This window comes from Macadamia integrifolia, chromosome 2, assembly GCF_013358625.1.
Source record: "Macadamia integrifolia cultivar HAES 741 chromosome 2, SCU_Mint_v3, whole genome shotgun sequence".
Lineage (NCBI taxonomy): Eukaryota > Viridiplantae > Streptophyta > Magnoliopsida > Proteales > Proteaceae > Macadamia > Macadamia integrifolia.
Window position 1 is genome coordinate 25,804,750 of NC_056558.1, and position 17,914 is coordinate 25,822,663.

Sequence of the window (17,914 nt, forward strand, 5' to 3'; positions counted from 1 at the left end):
AAAAAAAAAGGAAGAAGAAGAAGAAGAAAAGAAGAAGAAAGAAGGAAAGAAAAAAAAAAGTTGCATAATACAAACTTTGGATTAAATTGAGGAGAGAAAAAAGAGTCTTCTTCTTCCGTAGGAAACAAAGGGGATTTTGGCATTGGAGGTGGTTCTCGAGTGCTCATGCTACATTCCTTTGGAGGAGCATCCCACTTGTGCGTTCTAGGTAACTAACAAACCCTAATCGATATGTTCAATGTATGTATTCATCAAGATCCAAGGCTGTTAATTTTTTTTGTTATTGATCTTGCATCGATCCGCTTCCGCCACCACTCAGCCACATGTTAGAAAATTTTAGGCCGAAGGTTACAAGTTGTGTGTGACATGGAAAATATACCCATTAAAATATAGAACCAAAATAAGCCTTCAGGAGAAGCATCTCCCAACAAGAAAGGCAAAAACAGGTTCTTAATAAAAAAAAAAAAAAAAATATATATATATATGTATACAGTTGCTCTATTGCGACCTAGTGGTTGCAAGTCCAAGTCAGGAAACAACCTCTCAGCGAAGCGAGAGTAAGACTGCGTACATTATGACCCTCCCCAGACCGCGTAGTGTGGGAGCCTCATTCACTCGCTACACCCTCTATACAGGTGCTAAATCAAGGCAGGTAGGATCATCATTCCATTTACAAAATATACTTTCTTCATATGAAAAAGTGTCTATATGACTTCAACAGATCAAGAAACCATTGTTACAAACGAAAAAACCATACAGTTCGGATATAATGAATCACTATCAAGAACACCATAGCAATAGATTCCAACAAAGCAAGAGATACGAGGGACAATGGGGAAAAATGGCACAGCAGAAACCAACAAGAACATGAAAGATGTAACTACAAAATTCATAAGCCACACCCAAATAAAGTATTTAATAAACTGTCTTTGTGAGGGATTTTTTCAGGAAATGACCCAAAATAAGTCAAAGAGAAAATTTGCAAGGAGGGTTTCCATAGAGACTCAAAAAAAAGGTTTGGTGAAGAACACACTACAAAATACTTTGGCTGGGTCTAGAAATGATATATAACAGTAAATTAAATCAAGATCCTCTTAGACTAATTAGCTTTTGAGAAGAGGATACTAATTGGTAAGAGACTTTTCATGATTGAACAACAAAAAACTCAGCCTTATCCTAACTTAATGGAGTCGGTTACAAGGATCCGTGCAAACATTTAGATAAAGAGGCAAAAAAGAAGGGAAATAGAGTGAAGTGAAAGACATGGGAGTAAGAGGAAAGAGGCACAGCTCACAAGCCAGGAGAAACTCAACTACATGAGGTCAGCTACATGGATCCTTGCCATCCAGTAGGTTCTATCCGAGGTCATACTTGGGACTTTCCATGATTTAAATAGGCTATTAATTAGCAGAGAAATAATTTGAACAAGTTCAAGCATATCATTTATGAAGCAAATAATAGCTAGACTATGAGATTGGTTTTGGAGTCTGCAAATGTGGCATGTGCTACTACGGTGCTACAAAAGATAAAATAGTTGACTCATCTAGCAATATTCAAAAACTTAAGAATTGTGGAATCATCAAGCAGAACTTACTCTAACTGAAGCGAATACCAGAGTTCAAAACCCTAAATCTGAGTTGCTATGGGCCCACCCAAATGTAAACAACTCAAATCAAATGTTTGGTGGTAATTCTGTAATTTCTCAGAACAGTTTAGATGGGAGAGAACAAAGGACTTTGGGACAAACCACTAATTAAAAGAAAAAGGGAACTACAAATCTGGAAGACAATTTAGGGGAGGGATAAAATAGAAACAAACCTAATATTCATGGGTCTGTATGTGATTTCATGACTAAGCCCTTACATGTATAAAAATAAATAACTCATCTTTGACCTCATGATTGTTTATACGGAAGGAAAAAACCAGGTTGAGTTTGATGGGGAGAACTCACTCATAAGACCACAATTTGGCCTGAAATTTCAGGCTAAGAATCCTTGCTACTAGCCCCTTTGCGTGCAAGTAATAACCAGCCCAAAACAGTGCCTTAAGAAAGAGAGATTTGAGGTCTGAAATCAACCCAGGCAGTAGCGTAGAGGTCAGACTTGGTTACTGAATTCAACCTAACAACAGGGAAGGAGTTGGGTGATCAGATCCTAAGGTTTGCAAACAGTGAGTTTGATCAACTCCTATGGATTCCAAATCAATGCTGGAACAGGGCAACAGTAAGTGAATGGCAGTAAACAAGAAAGAAAATTAAATAGGGAGGATGAGAATAAGGAAATAAAAAGAAAAGAGGAAGAACTTATGAGAAGGAGAAGATCAGACCTGAAACGAGGGAGGAGTTCAGAGGAGAGGGAATAGACCTGTGCACACACCTCTGGGCAGCAACACGGTAAACACTTCCTAAAATTTCTGAATCGTAGATTACATGCCAGTTTATAAAGAAAATAAAGTCTCCTAGTTGGAGTCTAAATACGAAAACAAGTTTGAATGCAATAAAAACTATGTCTCCTACTTGCTACTAATGGATCTAAACAAGATACAGATAAAAAGAAAACAAATTACGTAAATATCTCTAATTATGCCTATGCCTAACTGCATCACTAACAAGGTTGATCTATGACAAGCCAAAGCAGACCCGTCAGCTCAGTTTCCCTTTCTTACCTGCCAAATTTTTTACCATTGCTCCGAATAACTTGGTAATAGAAAATAACAAAATAATCTCAAGGCAAATCTCCCAATCTTAAATTGGTACCAAAATTCCTCATAGAAATTCTATATATTTTACTTGACTCATCATCTAAAGATCAGTAACTGAGCCAATTGGCAAGGAAGCTCGATTTTACAAGTCAGTTCTGGTTTTATCTGTGAATCATTTTTTTCTCCAAATAAAATCAATGAGGCCTAATCCCAGCCACATTTGGATTAGCCGAGTCCTGCCATCATACTCTACATGAAATACTACACCAAGCTAATCTTCGCAGAAAAAGAAACAACTGTTACCTTTAAAGTCCTGGACAGGAACGAGGCCCCACTAATCGCTACAGCCTTGTCGACAGACTCCTTGCTAGCAAATGTAATGTAAGCAGACCTGCAAGACAGAATTTAAGTTTGCGCATAAACTTTGAATAATTGATGGAAAAATAATAGCAAAAGGAATTGGTTGAAGATAGAAAATTTATACCCTTTGGGCTGACCATTTACAGGGTCAGTCAGAATTATAACTTTAACAACCGCCCCACACTTTGAAAAATGCAATGACAAGGCTTCTCTTGTGGCAGCAAAATGGACCTAAGTTTCATAGAAAACAAGTACAGGTTTCAAATCATTCGCAAATACAATTACAAGTTGTAAAATTTAAATAAAATACAACAAGACAATAGAATACATTACGCATCAAGACACCACAACTCCATTTTTATGAACTCAACAAACTTGTCCTCCCAAGGCAATCCAGTACAAAAGGCTTTTCAGAAAACTAATTTATTTAAACACTTATCCGAATATTTCCATTGTTGTTAGAGTCATTAGTCATTTCATGGAGAATCCTAAACATGCTCATTGGGGTGTATAATGATAATCAAGTTACAATCTATATTGCTAGCAATCCAGTTTTCATGAACGAACAAAGCATATTGAGGTTGATTGTCATTTTGTGAGAAGTATTGTTATGAAGAAGCTTATTTCCACTGTGTTCATCAACTCCAACAGTCAGCTTGGTGAAATGCTTACGAACAAAGGCATTGTTTCAGCTGGCATTTTTAGTGGTTGTCCCAAGCTGGGTATGGGATATATATATATATATATATATATATATAAAACCCAGCTTGAAGGGGCATAAGAGTGTATATGTATCGGTTGGGGGTCTATGGGTGTCCATAGACCCTCCATATATGAGATAGTATCTCTCTTAGTTACAACTTTTATCTAAGTGACCGTGAGGGTCTTTCCTATCGTAATAACTATTAATTAGAGTAATTAGTTTCCTATTGTGGTTAGGGTATCAGTTAGCTATGTAAGTGGTTGATTCCTTTTATTATTGTTTTCAGGAAATATTATAAAATTGTTTTGTCGCTGGAGGTAGAGTATTCTGCTCTATCGCACAGTCTCTCTCACTTTCTTGGTCACCCTTCTTTCTCCCCTCATCTCTACTTCAGATTTAATCACAATTACCACCAAGATTATGGATATGGAATTTTCAAGCCTCAAAAAAAAAAAAAAAAAAATACTAGGATATTGGTTTCACACTATATCTTTCTAAAGTGAACCTCCAAGAAACAAGAAACAAGATTACAGCCAACAAAAAGTAGGTTTTCCTCTTTCCTCAACCCGAAGAGGAAAACCTACTTAGGTGTTCGGACATCCCAAAGACTGATGAGGAACAAAGTATCAAAAAGAATCTCAATAGAGATTTTTGGTTCAACTGACTATATCAACCACGAACATGTATATGAAGCACCAAATGTTAATGGTTGTTGATATACAGTTCTGGAATATATGTCTATGGTTGAGTAATTGGCTCCATGATATATAGCAATATATATAAAGTGCTCCATGATATACAGAAAGTGTCCATGGTTTTAATCCTCACTTCCTTCTACTCCAACTATTCCATCTTTAAATGGCAATATTCTGGTTTTTGGCATTCCTATGCCATTTAATCATTGTTTCATTTTTATGGATATCATTTACAAAAACAAATCCATGATAAAGTCTGAAAATATCAATCATCTGGTATAGGATCCCTTTTATAAGGGATGCACCAACATAACATTCCTAGTCTGAAGTTTTAGAGTAGGCTTGAAGATAAAATCAATCATAAAACTTTTGATACAAAGTCATGCTACGGTCTCAGTTGGCAGGATAGACGAGCAAAGAAAAAAGTTGCATTCATGGGAATGCAAATACATCAAGAGATAATGCAAAAGGCATCATAACATTCTATCGCGCTTACATTTGTCACAAAAACAGTTCTCGACTCAACATCTTCCTCGGGATGATCCAGCGCACCTGCAATGAATAATAAATAAAGTTTTCCACCCAAATGATCTTTTAGAAGCCCACAGTATTGCAAATTTCTGTCATTAGTGTAAGCAATCTAGTCATGGTTAGTCAACATCAACAGTCAGTCAATGGAAAGTTTAACTCAAAGAAAGCAGAAAGAACCCTGGACATCTAAATTAGGACAGAATTCAGGACTTCAAAGAGCAACACCAATTGCCGCATAGGTTTTGGAGGAGGAAATTAAGAGATATGCATAAGCACAGAAAATAGAAAAAACAGAGCTGTTCTTATAGTTTAAATCATTATAATTCAGAAACTAAAAACAAGTCAATATATAATTCCATTATTGTTTAGCATGACTGAACAAACTGCACAAATTTAGAGGAGTCATATTTTCATTCCATACACTATGAAAGGAATTTCCAAGAAGAGTTGACTATCCCCGTACATAGAAAACTGGAACCGATGTGCAGAAAATGCCATAAAAATTAAATTTCAGATGGCAAACAGTAAATTTAAATATTAGCAGCTGCTGAGATTCTAGAATGCATCAGTTAATATGACTAATCTATATATAAAATCGCCACAGGAAAAGAGGTGCCTTACCAGAAGTTGGCAATGCGATGAACTTGCCATCATTGCTCATCTCTAACCGCTTTGACCGAAGCTTAGACATTTCCATTTCAATTTGACGTAGTTTTAGTTTCATATCTGACACTTGCTGCAGAAGAAGAAGCTTGGTACTTCAACAAGTTGACCAAGTAAGTAAAGACATCCCTTCAGCTAGAACACAAAAAAAAAATGATCATTTTTATCTAAGAAAGTTTCTCTTACAGCTTGCACTGGTTTCGGATTGGCATTGACATTGTTTTCACCATTGACAGTCTCTTGTTTAGCAGACAAAGGACAATTAACTAAAACAAGACTCTGATTAGCAGTCTCCACAGCTTCCCCAGACAAATCTACTGGAAGCACCTTTTTCTTCCTCACGCTGGGTGCAATATCAGATCTAAGACACTTGTCCTGGCCATCCAACCTTCCAGTTCCGTGCTCAACATGTTTCAAGCTCTGTACATGGTTAGCAACTGATGTTCTTTGGAAATCTATAATTTTTTCTTTCTCTTGAAGATTCCTGTCCTCCGTATCCACCAAAGGTGCCAACCCACTACCAGAACCAGTACAAATCTCAGCAAAATGCCTCTTCTGCCTAACATTACTTGCATCACGAAGTGTGCAGATATTGACTCCATGCTCTTGTGTTCTGCGGTCATCAGAAGTCACCATAGAAATAATGTGACGGCTTTTATCAAGCACAGGAGCTTCTTCCTTCAACTGCCTACTTAGTACGGAACCAGTAACAGAGGGCATCAAGTGGTCAAGACTTTCACCATCACGCTCCAATAATTTCCTCTGGCTAATAGGAACTGCACATGCATCAATTCTCTCATCTCTCAAAGCGGTGTCATATTCACAAGGTTTTCCTAATCTGTCCCACACATTGCCTCGAGACCTGGCACCCTGGTCAGAAATAGAATGTGCAGCTCTAGAAGATCTCCTTATTCTAACAGAACTAGCCATAGAGAAATGGCTAGACTGAGGATTTTCTGCATGAAAAAAGAAACCATCAATAATTATTGGTGCTTGACTAGCATGAAAGCTGCATGAGGATTTAAGAAGGCTTGCAATCATGCACATCAATAGCAGCTCGAGATGAATAAATGAGTATATGTATGTGTGTCAATGAATTTTTTATATGCATAACATGCACTTATCATAATATATGAGTCAAACAACTCAAACAACATGCAAAGAATAGGACTATATATATATATATATATATATTTGCAAACAAGTTCCTGATGTCTTATTAAATATCCTACCTGTAACAACCTGAAATTTCCTGGGAAACAGCTCTCCCTTTGGTGGATGCAGAAGTTGACGAGACATTGCATTGCAATCACTGCTGACTATCTGTTCTACGATATGCAATTTCTGGAGTTAGATGAGGATCCTGTGCTAAGAATAAATACGACAAAGTAAGGCAGAAGGCTTAGCTCTGTTAACCTTCTTTTCTTGATTGACATATTGCATGCTTAGCTCATCACCAGCTGAAATTTGAGAAGATCCCCTCACCCTTGAAGTATCATACAAGGATTCATCAAGGGTATCCTCTATTTCTCCATATTTTTTCAGAATTTCACTTGTACATGCCCGAGCCTGTGACTCCTTTAAATTTAACTCATCTGTAGCAATTGCTTGGCGCCTATGCTGAAAGCCTTCACATAAGTCTAGATGATTTGAGGAAACTGGATTATGGCCATGCACTAATATGCTGCAATTCTCATCCTTTGTCTGCAAAGACAATATATAATCCAAATCATCTGACAGTTAAAAATCAAACATCAGATACATAAAACTAGCAAACGGTAACTACCAGTGGGTTATGAGCATTGCCAGTGTCATGATTTTGAAGGTCCGTCAACCTGCCGCTTCTCTGTTTCCTGTCTACATCATCATCACCGACACTCATTACAGTGACATCATGTACATATGATGCCCTAATAGGTATATTTGACTCATGGGTATTTTTCAGGAGAAGATCCCACAGCCTGCCAAAAACAGCATGACTTATAGCAATTGTGGTGGCATTCAATTTTTAACTACAAAAGCAAATATTTCAAGAATCAAATACCATGACACAAATTCTGAACTCCTTTCACCAAGAAATGCTTCCAAATCATCCCTTGCTTGGTTTTGATCCTTGCCATGACTAACAAGCACTATAATGTACTCCTATGAAAAGAAAGAGATGACAAATCATTACAGGGAAAGTCGAAACACATAGTATCTTAGAAGAACAAAAGAGCAACCATCACTACAGTGGCGTGGATCCTCATAAATTAGTGAGGACTTCCCACTGCTAGACTCATTAGCCAGGAGAGTGAATATTTACAAAGCAGCATTCATTATAAACTTCCAAACATTTCATTCTTAAATTGGTACATTGAGGTAGTAGTAATTACATATTCAAGAAAAAGCACCTCATTATCGCAAAAATAATTCAAGAAGAGCAAAGAAACAATAACCAACCAGAGTCCACTGAATGGAACAAAAGTTTGAGACAGAAAACCAGAAAATCTCACACACACACATACACACACAAAACAGCACGGACTAACAAAATTGGAAAAAGACCACATTCCAGTAATTAACATCCAGCCATTTGCTTTATCAAATTTCATAGAAAAAAGAGGAGTTGGGGAAACAGATAGTCAGACCATTTACTTACCTTCTAACTCATCAATCCATAGAAAGGTAGGGACCTTGGGCCAAGAGTTTCAAATTAGATAAATTTGAAATCGTATGCTTCTTGTATCATTGAGACCTTCAATGTATGTTAGATATCCAACAGACTCCACCAGGTGTTACCTATCTACTTTCTTGTATAAATATGAAGTTCAATTCAAACAAACAACCTCAAATAGCTCAAACCCCTCTGCTATCATTTTCAGATCCAAATTTTTATTGTGCTTACGGAATTGATTTTCGTTAGAACTATTAATATTAGCCCAAATAATGAAATCTGAATTAATTTTTTCTGTATCATCATCCTTGGATACCAGACATAGAAAAGAAAATGAACACTTCATCCAAATAATCGAAAATCGACCAGCAAGTGAAAGGATAAAAGTAAATAGAGCACAGTATGCCTGCATCGGATTAGTTTAAATTGCAAAGCAATGAATCAGAAGAGAATGACCAACATTTCAAATTCAATACCCTATCTATACCCTAATCCTTAATAAATCACCCGCTGAGGAGCACAAATAAACTGATGTCTAAACAGATAAAACCAGCAAATAAGATTTCGAACCTAACCAACACTTAATCATCCGAAATGTCAGGAGAAAACTCAGAAGTTTCGAAGAGCAGTACCGCGAGTACATCGTCCGTATAGTTCCCGAGAAATTCAACAAGCTTTTCCGAAACAGAGGCTTTAAGCTTCGCCGCCAACGGCGACTTCCTGTCCATCTTGAAAGACCTAGGGTTTGCATTAAAGATATGCATTGCAATTTGCGATGTGTGACTGAGCTAGACAGAGAGGAGAGATTTCTGGCTTCTGCTGCAGCAGAGGTTTTGCTTATTTTCTTATCTGCAACCCCCGGAGGAGAGTGAAAGTGACAATACCTATATATACAGCATACACATACAGTGAAAGGTATAACTATCTTGCGCCAGGAAAATGCGGCGCCGAACCATAGTAGCTTTTGGCCTTTGGGCATCTTTGTGCACGTGGAAGAGTGATTAAAGTGACCTCGCTAATGACACGTGGAGGATGACTCGGCGATTCCATCTTCTACTCGACTTTTTTTTTTTTTTTGCGCAGATTCTACTCGATTGGTTCACATTGTTGCAACTTGCAACGGAGCACAGATCCCCACTTAATCCTATTCCCTGTGAACCAATGGTTATGTCAGATGTTCAAATAAAAAACTCAGCGATTTCTCCCCCTTTCCATTCCACTCTCCCTTCATTTTTCATTTTAGATTTTCATGTTCTAGTCCATGCACGAATGTATACCGCTTGAAATGTGTCTTAGGTCGGTTGATTATGCATTGATGGGAGAAACTTTTGAGGAAAGTGTAAAGGCACTAAAGGATTGGAGCATTAGAGAGATATGGAGCAGTGACAAGGAAGTTGTTGATTTTTTTTGCGATAGCAATACCACACCATGGTCTTTGAGCATAACCTCTCCGTTTTTGGGTATATCACCCTTAATCCCTTTTTTGGTTCAGACCCAACAATGATGTGGTTCTCATGATTTATATAACCCATAAGACTATGAACAATTTAGCTAACTTTTAACATCTCCCAGTCGAACATTGATGGATCAGTCTTTTAATTAATTTATCAATTTCCTTCTTACCAAAAAAAAATTGCAACGGCGTATGGATTCTGTAGTAGAGCTTGATCTGGATGCATCTCCTCAATGAACATTCGGTCATAACTCAGTTTTTCCAATGGAGACAACTGTGAAGTCTTGTGAGTGGCTTGTTGGAATGAATTATTAACTCAGGAAGACAATGAGGCCATGTTGACCGAACTTGAGGATAGAAATGGAGAGTGCTTAAAAGTTTTGGATTTTATACAAGCATAAAATGTAGGGCATCTGAACTAAAAGGAGGGAGTGCGTTCTGAACTAAAACCTATGGATGAAAGCATGTTGGGGCATCAAAAGCACTCAGTTAAGCCATCATTTGATCAGGTCGGGAAGAGATGAGAGGGCCTACAATTTATAAAAGGAAGTCAGGAAATACAATTCAAGAAGGAAAGAAAATGATGGCATTCAGTTCTTACTTCATGAAAATTCTTCAAACGATGGAGAAAATATTTCTAGCTGGTTGGATATTGTTCTCTTCTAGTTTCCTTGTCTTAATGGTCACAGGGTTAAGTGGGGATAATTCAGTTGCCTCTTCAGATGGTTTCTTAGGTGACCCAAATGGAAGAACAAGTGGTCGTAGCCTAGTACGGCCAACTACAGTAGTTGCAGACTTGGCTGATGATGAAACCACATCTTTGCCTTTCTTGAGCCTCTTTAGAGGAGGATCATCCTTAGACTGAACGCCCTTTGACGTTTCAGTTTGTTCCCTGGAAGTACCAGAAGTCAGGGCATCTTATGGAGATGAATATGTTAGAGAAAGAAGAAGAAAATTAACAATGTTCAGAGTGAAAAGAAATATACCAAATCTACGATGGTAAACGACCCTGCTGACACAATCCCTCACATTAAGTGATTCATGGTCAGTGGCATGGTAACCAGAATAGGTTATGTGTTCGGTTGTACAACGAGGATGTCCATTATTATGCCAGTACCCTCGGGGAGGTCCGTACATTTTATGGCATTCTGGGTGCGTTTGATAATACTTTTTGTATTACACCTTTGCACCCCTCACGGCACGGTTGCATCTACCCTTGTAACTAGTTGTCTAACCTTGTGTGTAGTCATGAGTAATGAGCAATGACGTTATACCCCTTCAGATATATCAAAGGTTCACGTATCTTGAGTAAATAGATCCCGTCAAGGATAGCCGATTCTGTCCTATTGCATCCACACACCATGTAGTAAATAAACGAAAAACCCCTAGAAATGCCACAAATTAACCGGTGACAACAAAATGATGCCTACTAAGACTATGCCTCCTATTATCAATTAGAGTTGAAGGGATCCTGCTTAACTATGAACATTTTCTCTAGCATGCTCTAGCTCCAAGTCATGTAATTTCTCATGTTACAAAGTATTTTGAAACTCATCATCATTAACAACATCAGATGGGTGGCTAGAATCATCCCCTAGTGCAATTTCATTTCCTAACCAAATTGTAGTTTTCAAGTGAATGGGAAGCACCCATGCTCCTTCCAAAATTTTTGTTCCTTCTTCTGCCAAAGGAACAAAAGTAAGACAATGTATATTAGAGATTACTAAATAATCAAATATTGACATGTAAATTGATGGGGTGGTAGGCAGAGGTTATTACTTTGAATTTCGACCACACATATTGGGGTGCATCGTATGTCATCTAGTAGTGTTCTTTTATCAAATTTGAAATTGAATGCCACTCGTCTTTCCTCAAACCATTGTCTGCAGTTCTTCCACTTCTATGACATCCAGTAATACACTCTATCATAAAATGAGATCTAGCAATGTCACATGGCCTTGATTGGGAACCCTCCTCTGTATTCATTTTTGTAAAGGTTGTTTAATGAAAATAACTCAGGTGCACTATGAAAAACTAACAATCAAATATGTAAATAGAACAAAATCAAAATCTTAATAGTTAAACATAATTATTCCACATAAATAACTCAATATATATATATATATATATATAATTCATTGTTCGGAATTACATTAAATAAATGCTCCATATCCATCATAAAGTTCAAACTATTACCATATAACTCAAATTCATAAAACATAAAAAAACCAAAGTCAGAGTAGTATCACATATTCCAAACAAAGATAAAAGGCTCAGTACATAATCATCAAGAATTTCATCACTCTCATACTCAGCATCCATAGCTCTTACCATCCAATCATCCTACATTTTGTCAGCCATGTTATTTCCGAATTGTTCCTAGTCTACATTCTCATAATCTTTCCCATCACTATCAACCTCATCCACTTCCTTATTTGTTCCTCCGTGTCTTGGTTGCCACTGGCACTAGGCCATGTATCCTCCTCTGCAAAGAAAACTCTTTTTCTTCTTCGACATTATTTTGAGTCTAAATATGATTATGCATGAGAGCACATGCTAGCTTATTCTTGGTCTACGTCTTATCATGTATTCCGGTTGATTTTTCAGTATCTTAAATCTTGACTTCAATGGATGGAATGCATGTTCTATTACATTTCCTAATTTGGAATGTCCCAAGTTAAATAATTTCTACTTACCAGCTAAAGACATATTGGCTTTTTGCCACTCTTTCAAAAGATAACGAACATTATGGTATTTTCAAAAATCCTCTTTGGTTGGCAAGTTAGCATCAACAAGATAGAATTTACCACGAGGTACCACAGCTTTCCTTCGGCATCCCTATGAAGGGCATCATCCAATATTCGCAAACCTACCTCTGATCATTCCCACCCAAAATCTATTTATATAAACTTAATGTTAAAATCACATGCATCTTAGGAATTTTCCACAAACTCAAGTTAAACCTGACACAATCAAAGACACCATTCCAAATTGCCTTTTCCCTCTTTTTTGCCACCAAAGGGATCCCAAGATAGGGAGATCCCTCCTCCATTAGGAAAGAATAAAAATATTAAGAATTTTTAAGCTGATATAAATACTCCTCAAAAGAAAAACACAAAAAAAGGGGGAGGAATTTTGTCTGTCAAGGGTTCCCCATGCCGCCACAGCCCGTTTTCAGGGGGATGGGGACATCTTTCACAACCCCCTTGAAAACCGGGGCTTCGTGTGGTCATGCGAATGGTAGACGAACAAAGTTCGTCCTTTAAAAAATAATAAAATAAATATAAATAAAAAAAAAAAAATCCTACCTAATATCAGTCAAACGAAGCCTCAGATACTACCGTTTTATGCACGCGTTTCTAAAAGGCCTTGCTTCATTACTTTATGTCTGCCCTCCAATATGAGAACTTTACAAAGGCTTTTATCACCCCGCAGCTGTAATTAACTGCTCTCGTCATACAAAACAAAAGCATAATAAAAGGTCCGGCTTTGTGTAGTCATTTGTACATGGCTGGTGTTAAAACTCTTTGTCCAGAAGGGGGCAGAAATGATGTAGCACACCCTCCCCTCTCTTCCCCATCCGATGGCTGCAGCAACAGGCCGTGTGCATACATGGCCGAACACAAAACCTATAGCCAAAAAACCAAAGAAGAGAATAAAAACTAAAATTACAATCAGGCATATACTATACACCACCAAATGGGTCAGCCTGTGAACATTACTTCATCTTTCTACGCAAATGGCAATGCACTCTGAATTCCTTACACATCTGACAGAGATTCCATCTACCCACATAAATTTTGAATCATAGGAGGTAGTGAACCGTCAGTTTCCAGCAACCCTTCATGACATGCCACATCACCTCCTAACTGCTCTGCACAGCTGAAGCCGCCAATGTTATCGACGATTTGGCATCTTCAGATTTAACTCCCATGCTCATGGGAACAGCAAGTGCAGATCCACTCTGTTCTGTGGCTGGGTCTGCTTTGCTGTGGTCCTCCAACTTAACGGCTTGTATCTGCCTTATGAAGTCACTGGACAATGAAACAGGACTCCGGTGCTCATGTACACCAGCCACAGGTGCAGCCATCAAGTTGGTTTGCTGTCTTGCCTTTCTTTCCTGCATGGCTTTCTGCCGGTCTTCATAGAAATCAAAATCATCTAGAATGGACATATCGGTTTCATAGTTCTTGAATATGTTTAACATCTCAATGCCCTGTTCCAAGTTGACCTGCATGATTTTGTGGACAAGAGAAGGCAAAAACATACAGATCAGAAAGAGTGAGGAATAAATTGGAAAAAAAAAAAATGCTTACAATAGATCAAAAATAAATTCTTACGTTCTCATGCAATCAAAGGTAAATGGGACAGGAAACTACATAATAATATGATCAAAAGACAAAACAGTACACCTAATTGAAACAACATGGAGGTCAGGAATGAGACTTAAACGAATGGACCACCTAAACAAAGAGTTGAAATTAGAACCATCATATCCATTACTCCAACATGCCACCTGTAGACCAACTATGAGAACTGTTGATTTGGAAACACTCTTAATGGGTTGTGTTATGCTCAAAATATACTCGCCAATACCAGCACGACATGTGAAACTAAGGCCAAGTGAGACAGGCCAGGGCCGAACCAATCTTAGGGATCAACAAAATAACCCAAGACCGCCTCAAGGTAACATTCGTTCAGCGAATAACTGAGTGACTGAGCTACCAGCGCTCGGAGAATCCTTAATAAAGGAGGTAACTCATTCACTACAAGGGAATCCACTCCCAATCGAATACATAGACTCCAAGCAAGGAATGGACCCTAATCAAGAAAGATCACTGAAAATGACTTGTAGTCGCCCCCAAAAGGAAGGGGAATCTCCCACCGATCAGGATATAGAAGGTTCCTACAAGTGGAATAAACGCTATCTACGCACTTTCCAAACATAACTCCTACTATGCTTAGACTCCTACAAGTATTAAAACACTAACCAAGTCAGGACACTCCATGACCACCTCACTCCAACTCCATCGATCAACTATAAATACCCAGGTAAGCCCCCCTCCAAGGGGATTGAAAACTTTTCCATTATACTTGGAACTACTATTTGCAGAGAGATCTGACTTAGGCATCGGAGAGTCACCCGCTGGAGCAACACAACAATCACTTTCTCTTGTTTGTTCTTCTGAGCAAGACGTAAGGGAAGCCTAGCACGATTTCTTGCTGCAACAAATTGGTGCCGTCAGTGAGAATGTTATCAGCAAATTTTCTAACTGATACTCATCGTTAGGAAGAGTAAGCATTTGGGTGGTATGCAGCCACCACCACTCCCTCCTACGACTGGACAACAGGTCACCTCAAAGGTTGAACAGGCAAGATCAGCCAGCAAGGCTCTGTATTGTAATGATCTAAAAAATGAATTCTATTGTTTTTTCATTTTTTTGGAACAGAAATGGGGTAAAAACTGTATGGTAAGCCCGGTTCAATTTCTTATTTGTTTGAAATGAAACGGACACTTTTAAGGTTTTGGAATCCCTTTTTTGGAACATGAAAGTGGTGCTTTTCATTTTCAGAATTGATTCTGAGCAAAAGGTGCTGAATCAACTTTGTAACTTAAGTTAGGAGGGGCAAATACGTACTTTACCCTCAAAATATAACAAAACTGAAGCTAACCTATTACCCTCTTTCATAGTTGCAACGGCCAGAGATAAGAAGCATCAGCAACTTGAGGGGAACTGAAGGTCGATCTGCCGTCAGTGATCCGAGGTGAAGGTCTCTCTCTCTCTCTCTCTGGGAAAAGGCATCGATTTATGTCTAGATCTGCGATTTGAATGTGTGAAGTATGGAATGCAGATTTAGGGTTTCTTTCCATGGTTGATTTGAATTTCTTTTCTATAAAATTTGAGTCTCCAGTGAAGTTTTGAATTTTTTATTTAGGAATTTGCTTGTTATCTTGTTCTCAGTTCATATATTATGGTTGTTTTTATCCCTAGATGTCTTAACAGTAATGATGGGTGTTGACCGATAAGGGTATTTTGGGTCCCATCGGCCCCCATATTTCTGTGATGTGGTTTTTGTTGTAATTGGGCAATGGGGGTACTATTGTCTTTTACTTTCAACATTATTTTAATATAAGTAAAGGACTAAAACCTGCTATCAACCCATTCTGGACTGATCACAGGTCTCTCCTCTCTTTTGGGAGTACCATCGATCGCACCTCTCTCTCTCTTATCTCTTCTCTTCTTCTTCTCTTTTCTTTGGTTTGGTTACATATCTCTGGGATTGTAACATGGTATCAGAGCCTCTGTAATCAAATCAAAGTCATTTTTCAGATCCCTCTCTGCTGATCTCAGTTTAGCGCTAAATCTTTTTGGTGCGCAGCCGCCTTCTGCTGCATCTATTATGTTTTAAATCACATGGAGTGATTGACTTTGTGCATGGATCGTGCCCCATTGTTTCCACACTAAAGATTTGAAGACCTTAGACTGCAGCTTACTTTCTTCTTTGCCCTACTCGTTTTCTGCCAGATCGCTAGCGTTGGTCTCTGTGGTTCAGGTTTGGTTGCTAGTTTTTTTGTTACTTCTGCGACGCTATTTGCCCACTTTATTTTTTGTTCTCATGGCTGAGACCAAGTCTCCTACCTCTGTTACTACTGCATCTGCCTCGGACAATGTCAATGTCCAAATTACCTGTATCAAGCTCAAGGGAAGTTCGAATTACCTACTTTGGACTCAGTTTGTAAAGGTTTATCTTATGGCCAAGGATAAACTTCAGTATACTACTTCTAATCCTCCTCCAGCATCTAACAAGGGTTATAATGAATGGATGAAGGAGAATGCCTTGATTTTAATCTGGTTGTAGAATAGTATGCAACCAGATGTTGCTGCCAATGTTATGTTTCACTCTACTCCAAAGGGAGCATGGAACGATTTGAAGGAAGCTTATTCTCAGGAGAAGAACATGACTCGTATCTATGATATTTATGAGAAACTATTCCAATTTCGCCAGTCTGACAGAACTCTTCTAGAGTATTATAGTGCTTTCAGGGGAATGGTTGAAGAACTCAATGTTTTCCAACCCTTGACCATTGACATTGACAAGTTAAAAGCTCAACGTAATGAGTTTTTTGTTTTCAAATTCCTGGCTGGTTTGAATAATGATTTGAAAGCAGTGAAGGGCCATCTACTCGCAGGCGATACTGTTCCTACTCTGAATGACACTTATTCGCGACTGTAGCGTATTACTTCATTAACAAAACCTGATCAATCTTCCAAAGACAATTCTACCTTCCTTGACAACTGTGGATGTGGTCGTGGTCGCGGTCGTAGAGGAGGAAGGTGGGTCGGTTGGTCGGTTGGTCGAGGTTCTAGTGGACAGCCGTCTGATCGTGCATCTCGCCAATGCACTTACTGTGGAAAGCCTAACCATACTGTCGAGACTTGTTGGGCAAAGCATGGCAAGCCAGAGTGGGTCACCCAGTTAGCCAATCATGCAGTGTCAAACGACTGTACTGACACAGGGTCTTCCATTGATACTAAACCGACCCATTCATCAGGAGATTCATCTACCAGCCTGTGCGATGACATTAATTAGTTGCTCCAGCGTTTGCACATGACTGGTAAGTCATCACTTTTTAAAACCTTTTCTTCTCGTACCAGTTCTACATTTGTTATTCTTGCCAATAATGCTTCCACACCGGTTCTCGGCTATGGTTCTATATCACCCACATCCTTACTGAATTTATCTTCTGTGCTACATGTTCCACAATTCCCATTAAGTTTTCTTTCTGTGAACTAGTTAACTAGCTCATTAAATTGCTCAACAACCTTCTTTCCCTCTTACTGTGTTTTTCAGGATCTTCACACGAGGAGGACGATTGGTGGAGGGCGCAAAAAAGATGGTTTATATTATCTCAACTATGGTTCTCCCACTTCTTCTGCTACTGCTACTGCTACTACTATTGGGGATGTGACTCCTTTCCAATAGCACTGTCGTTTAGGACATTTATCTTTAGCTAGGTTGAAACTTTTATTTCCTAGTTTTAAGTCTGTGATTAGGTTAGAATGTGGGGCTTGTGAATTGGGAAAATATCACTGTGTTCTTCCCATCTCGCTCTGTCTCGTAGTCCGTATTTATTTTCCTTAGTCTATTCT

At 38.4% G+C, this 17,914-nt stretch overlaps 1 protein-coding gene and 1 long non-coding RNA gene across 3 annotated transcripts; both read right to left on the reverse strand.

The window, feature by feature from the left end:
- Positions 1–2,946: 2,946 nt before the first annotated feature.
- On the reverse strand, positions 2,947–9,259 carry LOC122057254. Of its 2 annotated transcripts, XM_042619306.1 has the most exons (10): positions 8,941–9,257; positions 7,697–7,797; positions 7,439–7,613; positions 7,069–7,356; positions 6,885–6,975; positions 5,839–6,608; positions 5,611–5,725; positions 4,955–5,010; positions 3,185–3,291; positions 2,947–3,091 (listed from the first exon to the last, which is right to left on the reverse strand). In XM_042619306.1, exons 1-10 carry the CDS (start codon positions 9,070–9,072, stop codon positions 2,962–2,964), a joined length of 1,965 nt encoding a protein of 654 aa, XP_042475240.1. In that variant the 5' UTR covers positions 9,073–9,257; the 3' UTR covers positions 2,947–2,961. The 2 variants fall into 2 exon arrangements, with proteins under 2 accessions (XP_042475240.1, XP_042475248.1); XM_042619314.1 differs by lacking the exon at positions 4,955–5,010 and having other exon boundaries at positions 2,977–3,091; positions 8,941–9,259.
- A 3,858-nt stretch (positions 9,260–13,117) lies between these two features.
- Positions 13,118–17,691, reverse strand: LOC122088734. Its single transcript, XR_006143128.1, has 2 exons — positions 13,484–17,691; positions 13,118–13,390 (listed from the first exon to the last, which is right to left on the reverse strand). It is a non-coding gene; the product is annotated as an uncharacterized LOC122088734 (long non-coding RNA).
- Positions 17,692–17,914: the final 223 nt, after the last annotated feature.

What these genes read in the sequence shown, in the direction of transcription:
- LOC122057254 (XM_042619306.1), bottom strand. Translation starts at nt 9,072, where the DNA reads ATGCATATCTTTAATGCAAACCCTAGGTCTTTCAAGATGGACAGGAAG. An exon ending in ATACGGACGATGTACTCGCG is followed by an intron (nt 7,798 to 8,940) that starts GTACTGCTCTTC and finishes TTCTTTTCATAG; the next exon opens with GAGTACATTATAGTGCTTGT. An exon ending in GCAATGCTCATAACCCACTG is followed by an intron (nt 7,357 to 7,438) that starts GTAGTTACCGTT and finishes TTGTCTTTGCAG; the next exon opens with ACAAAGGATGAGAATTGCAG.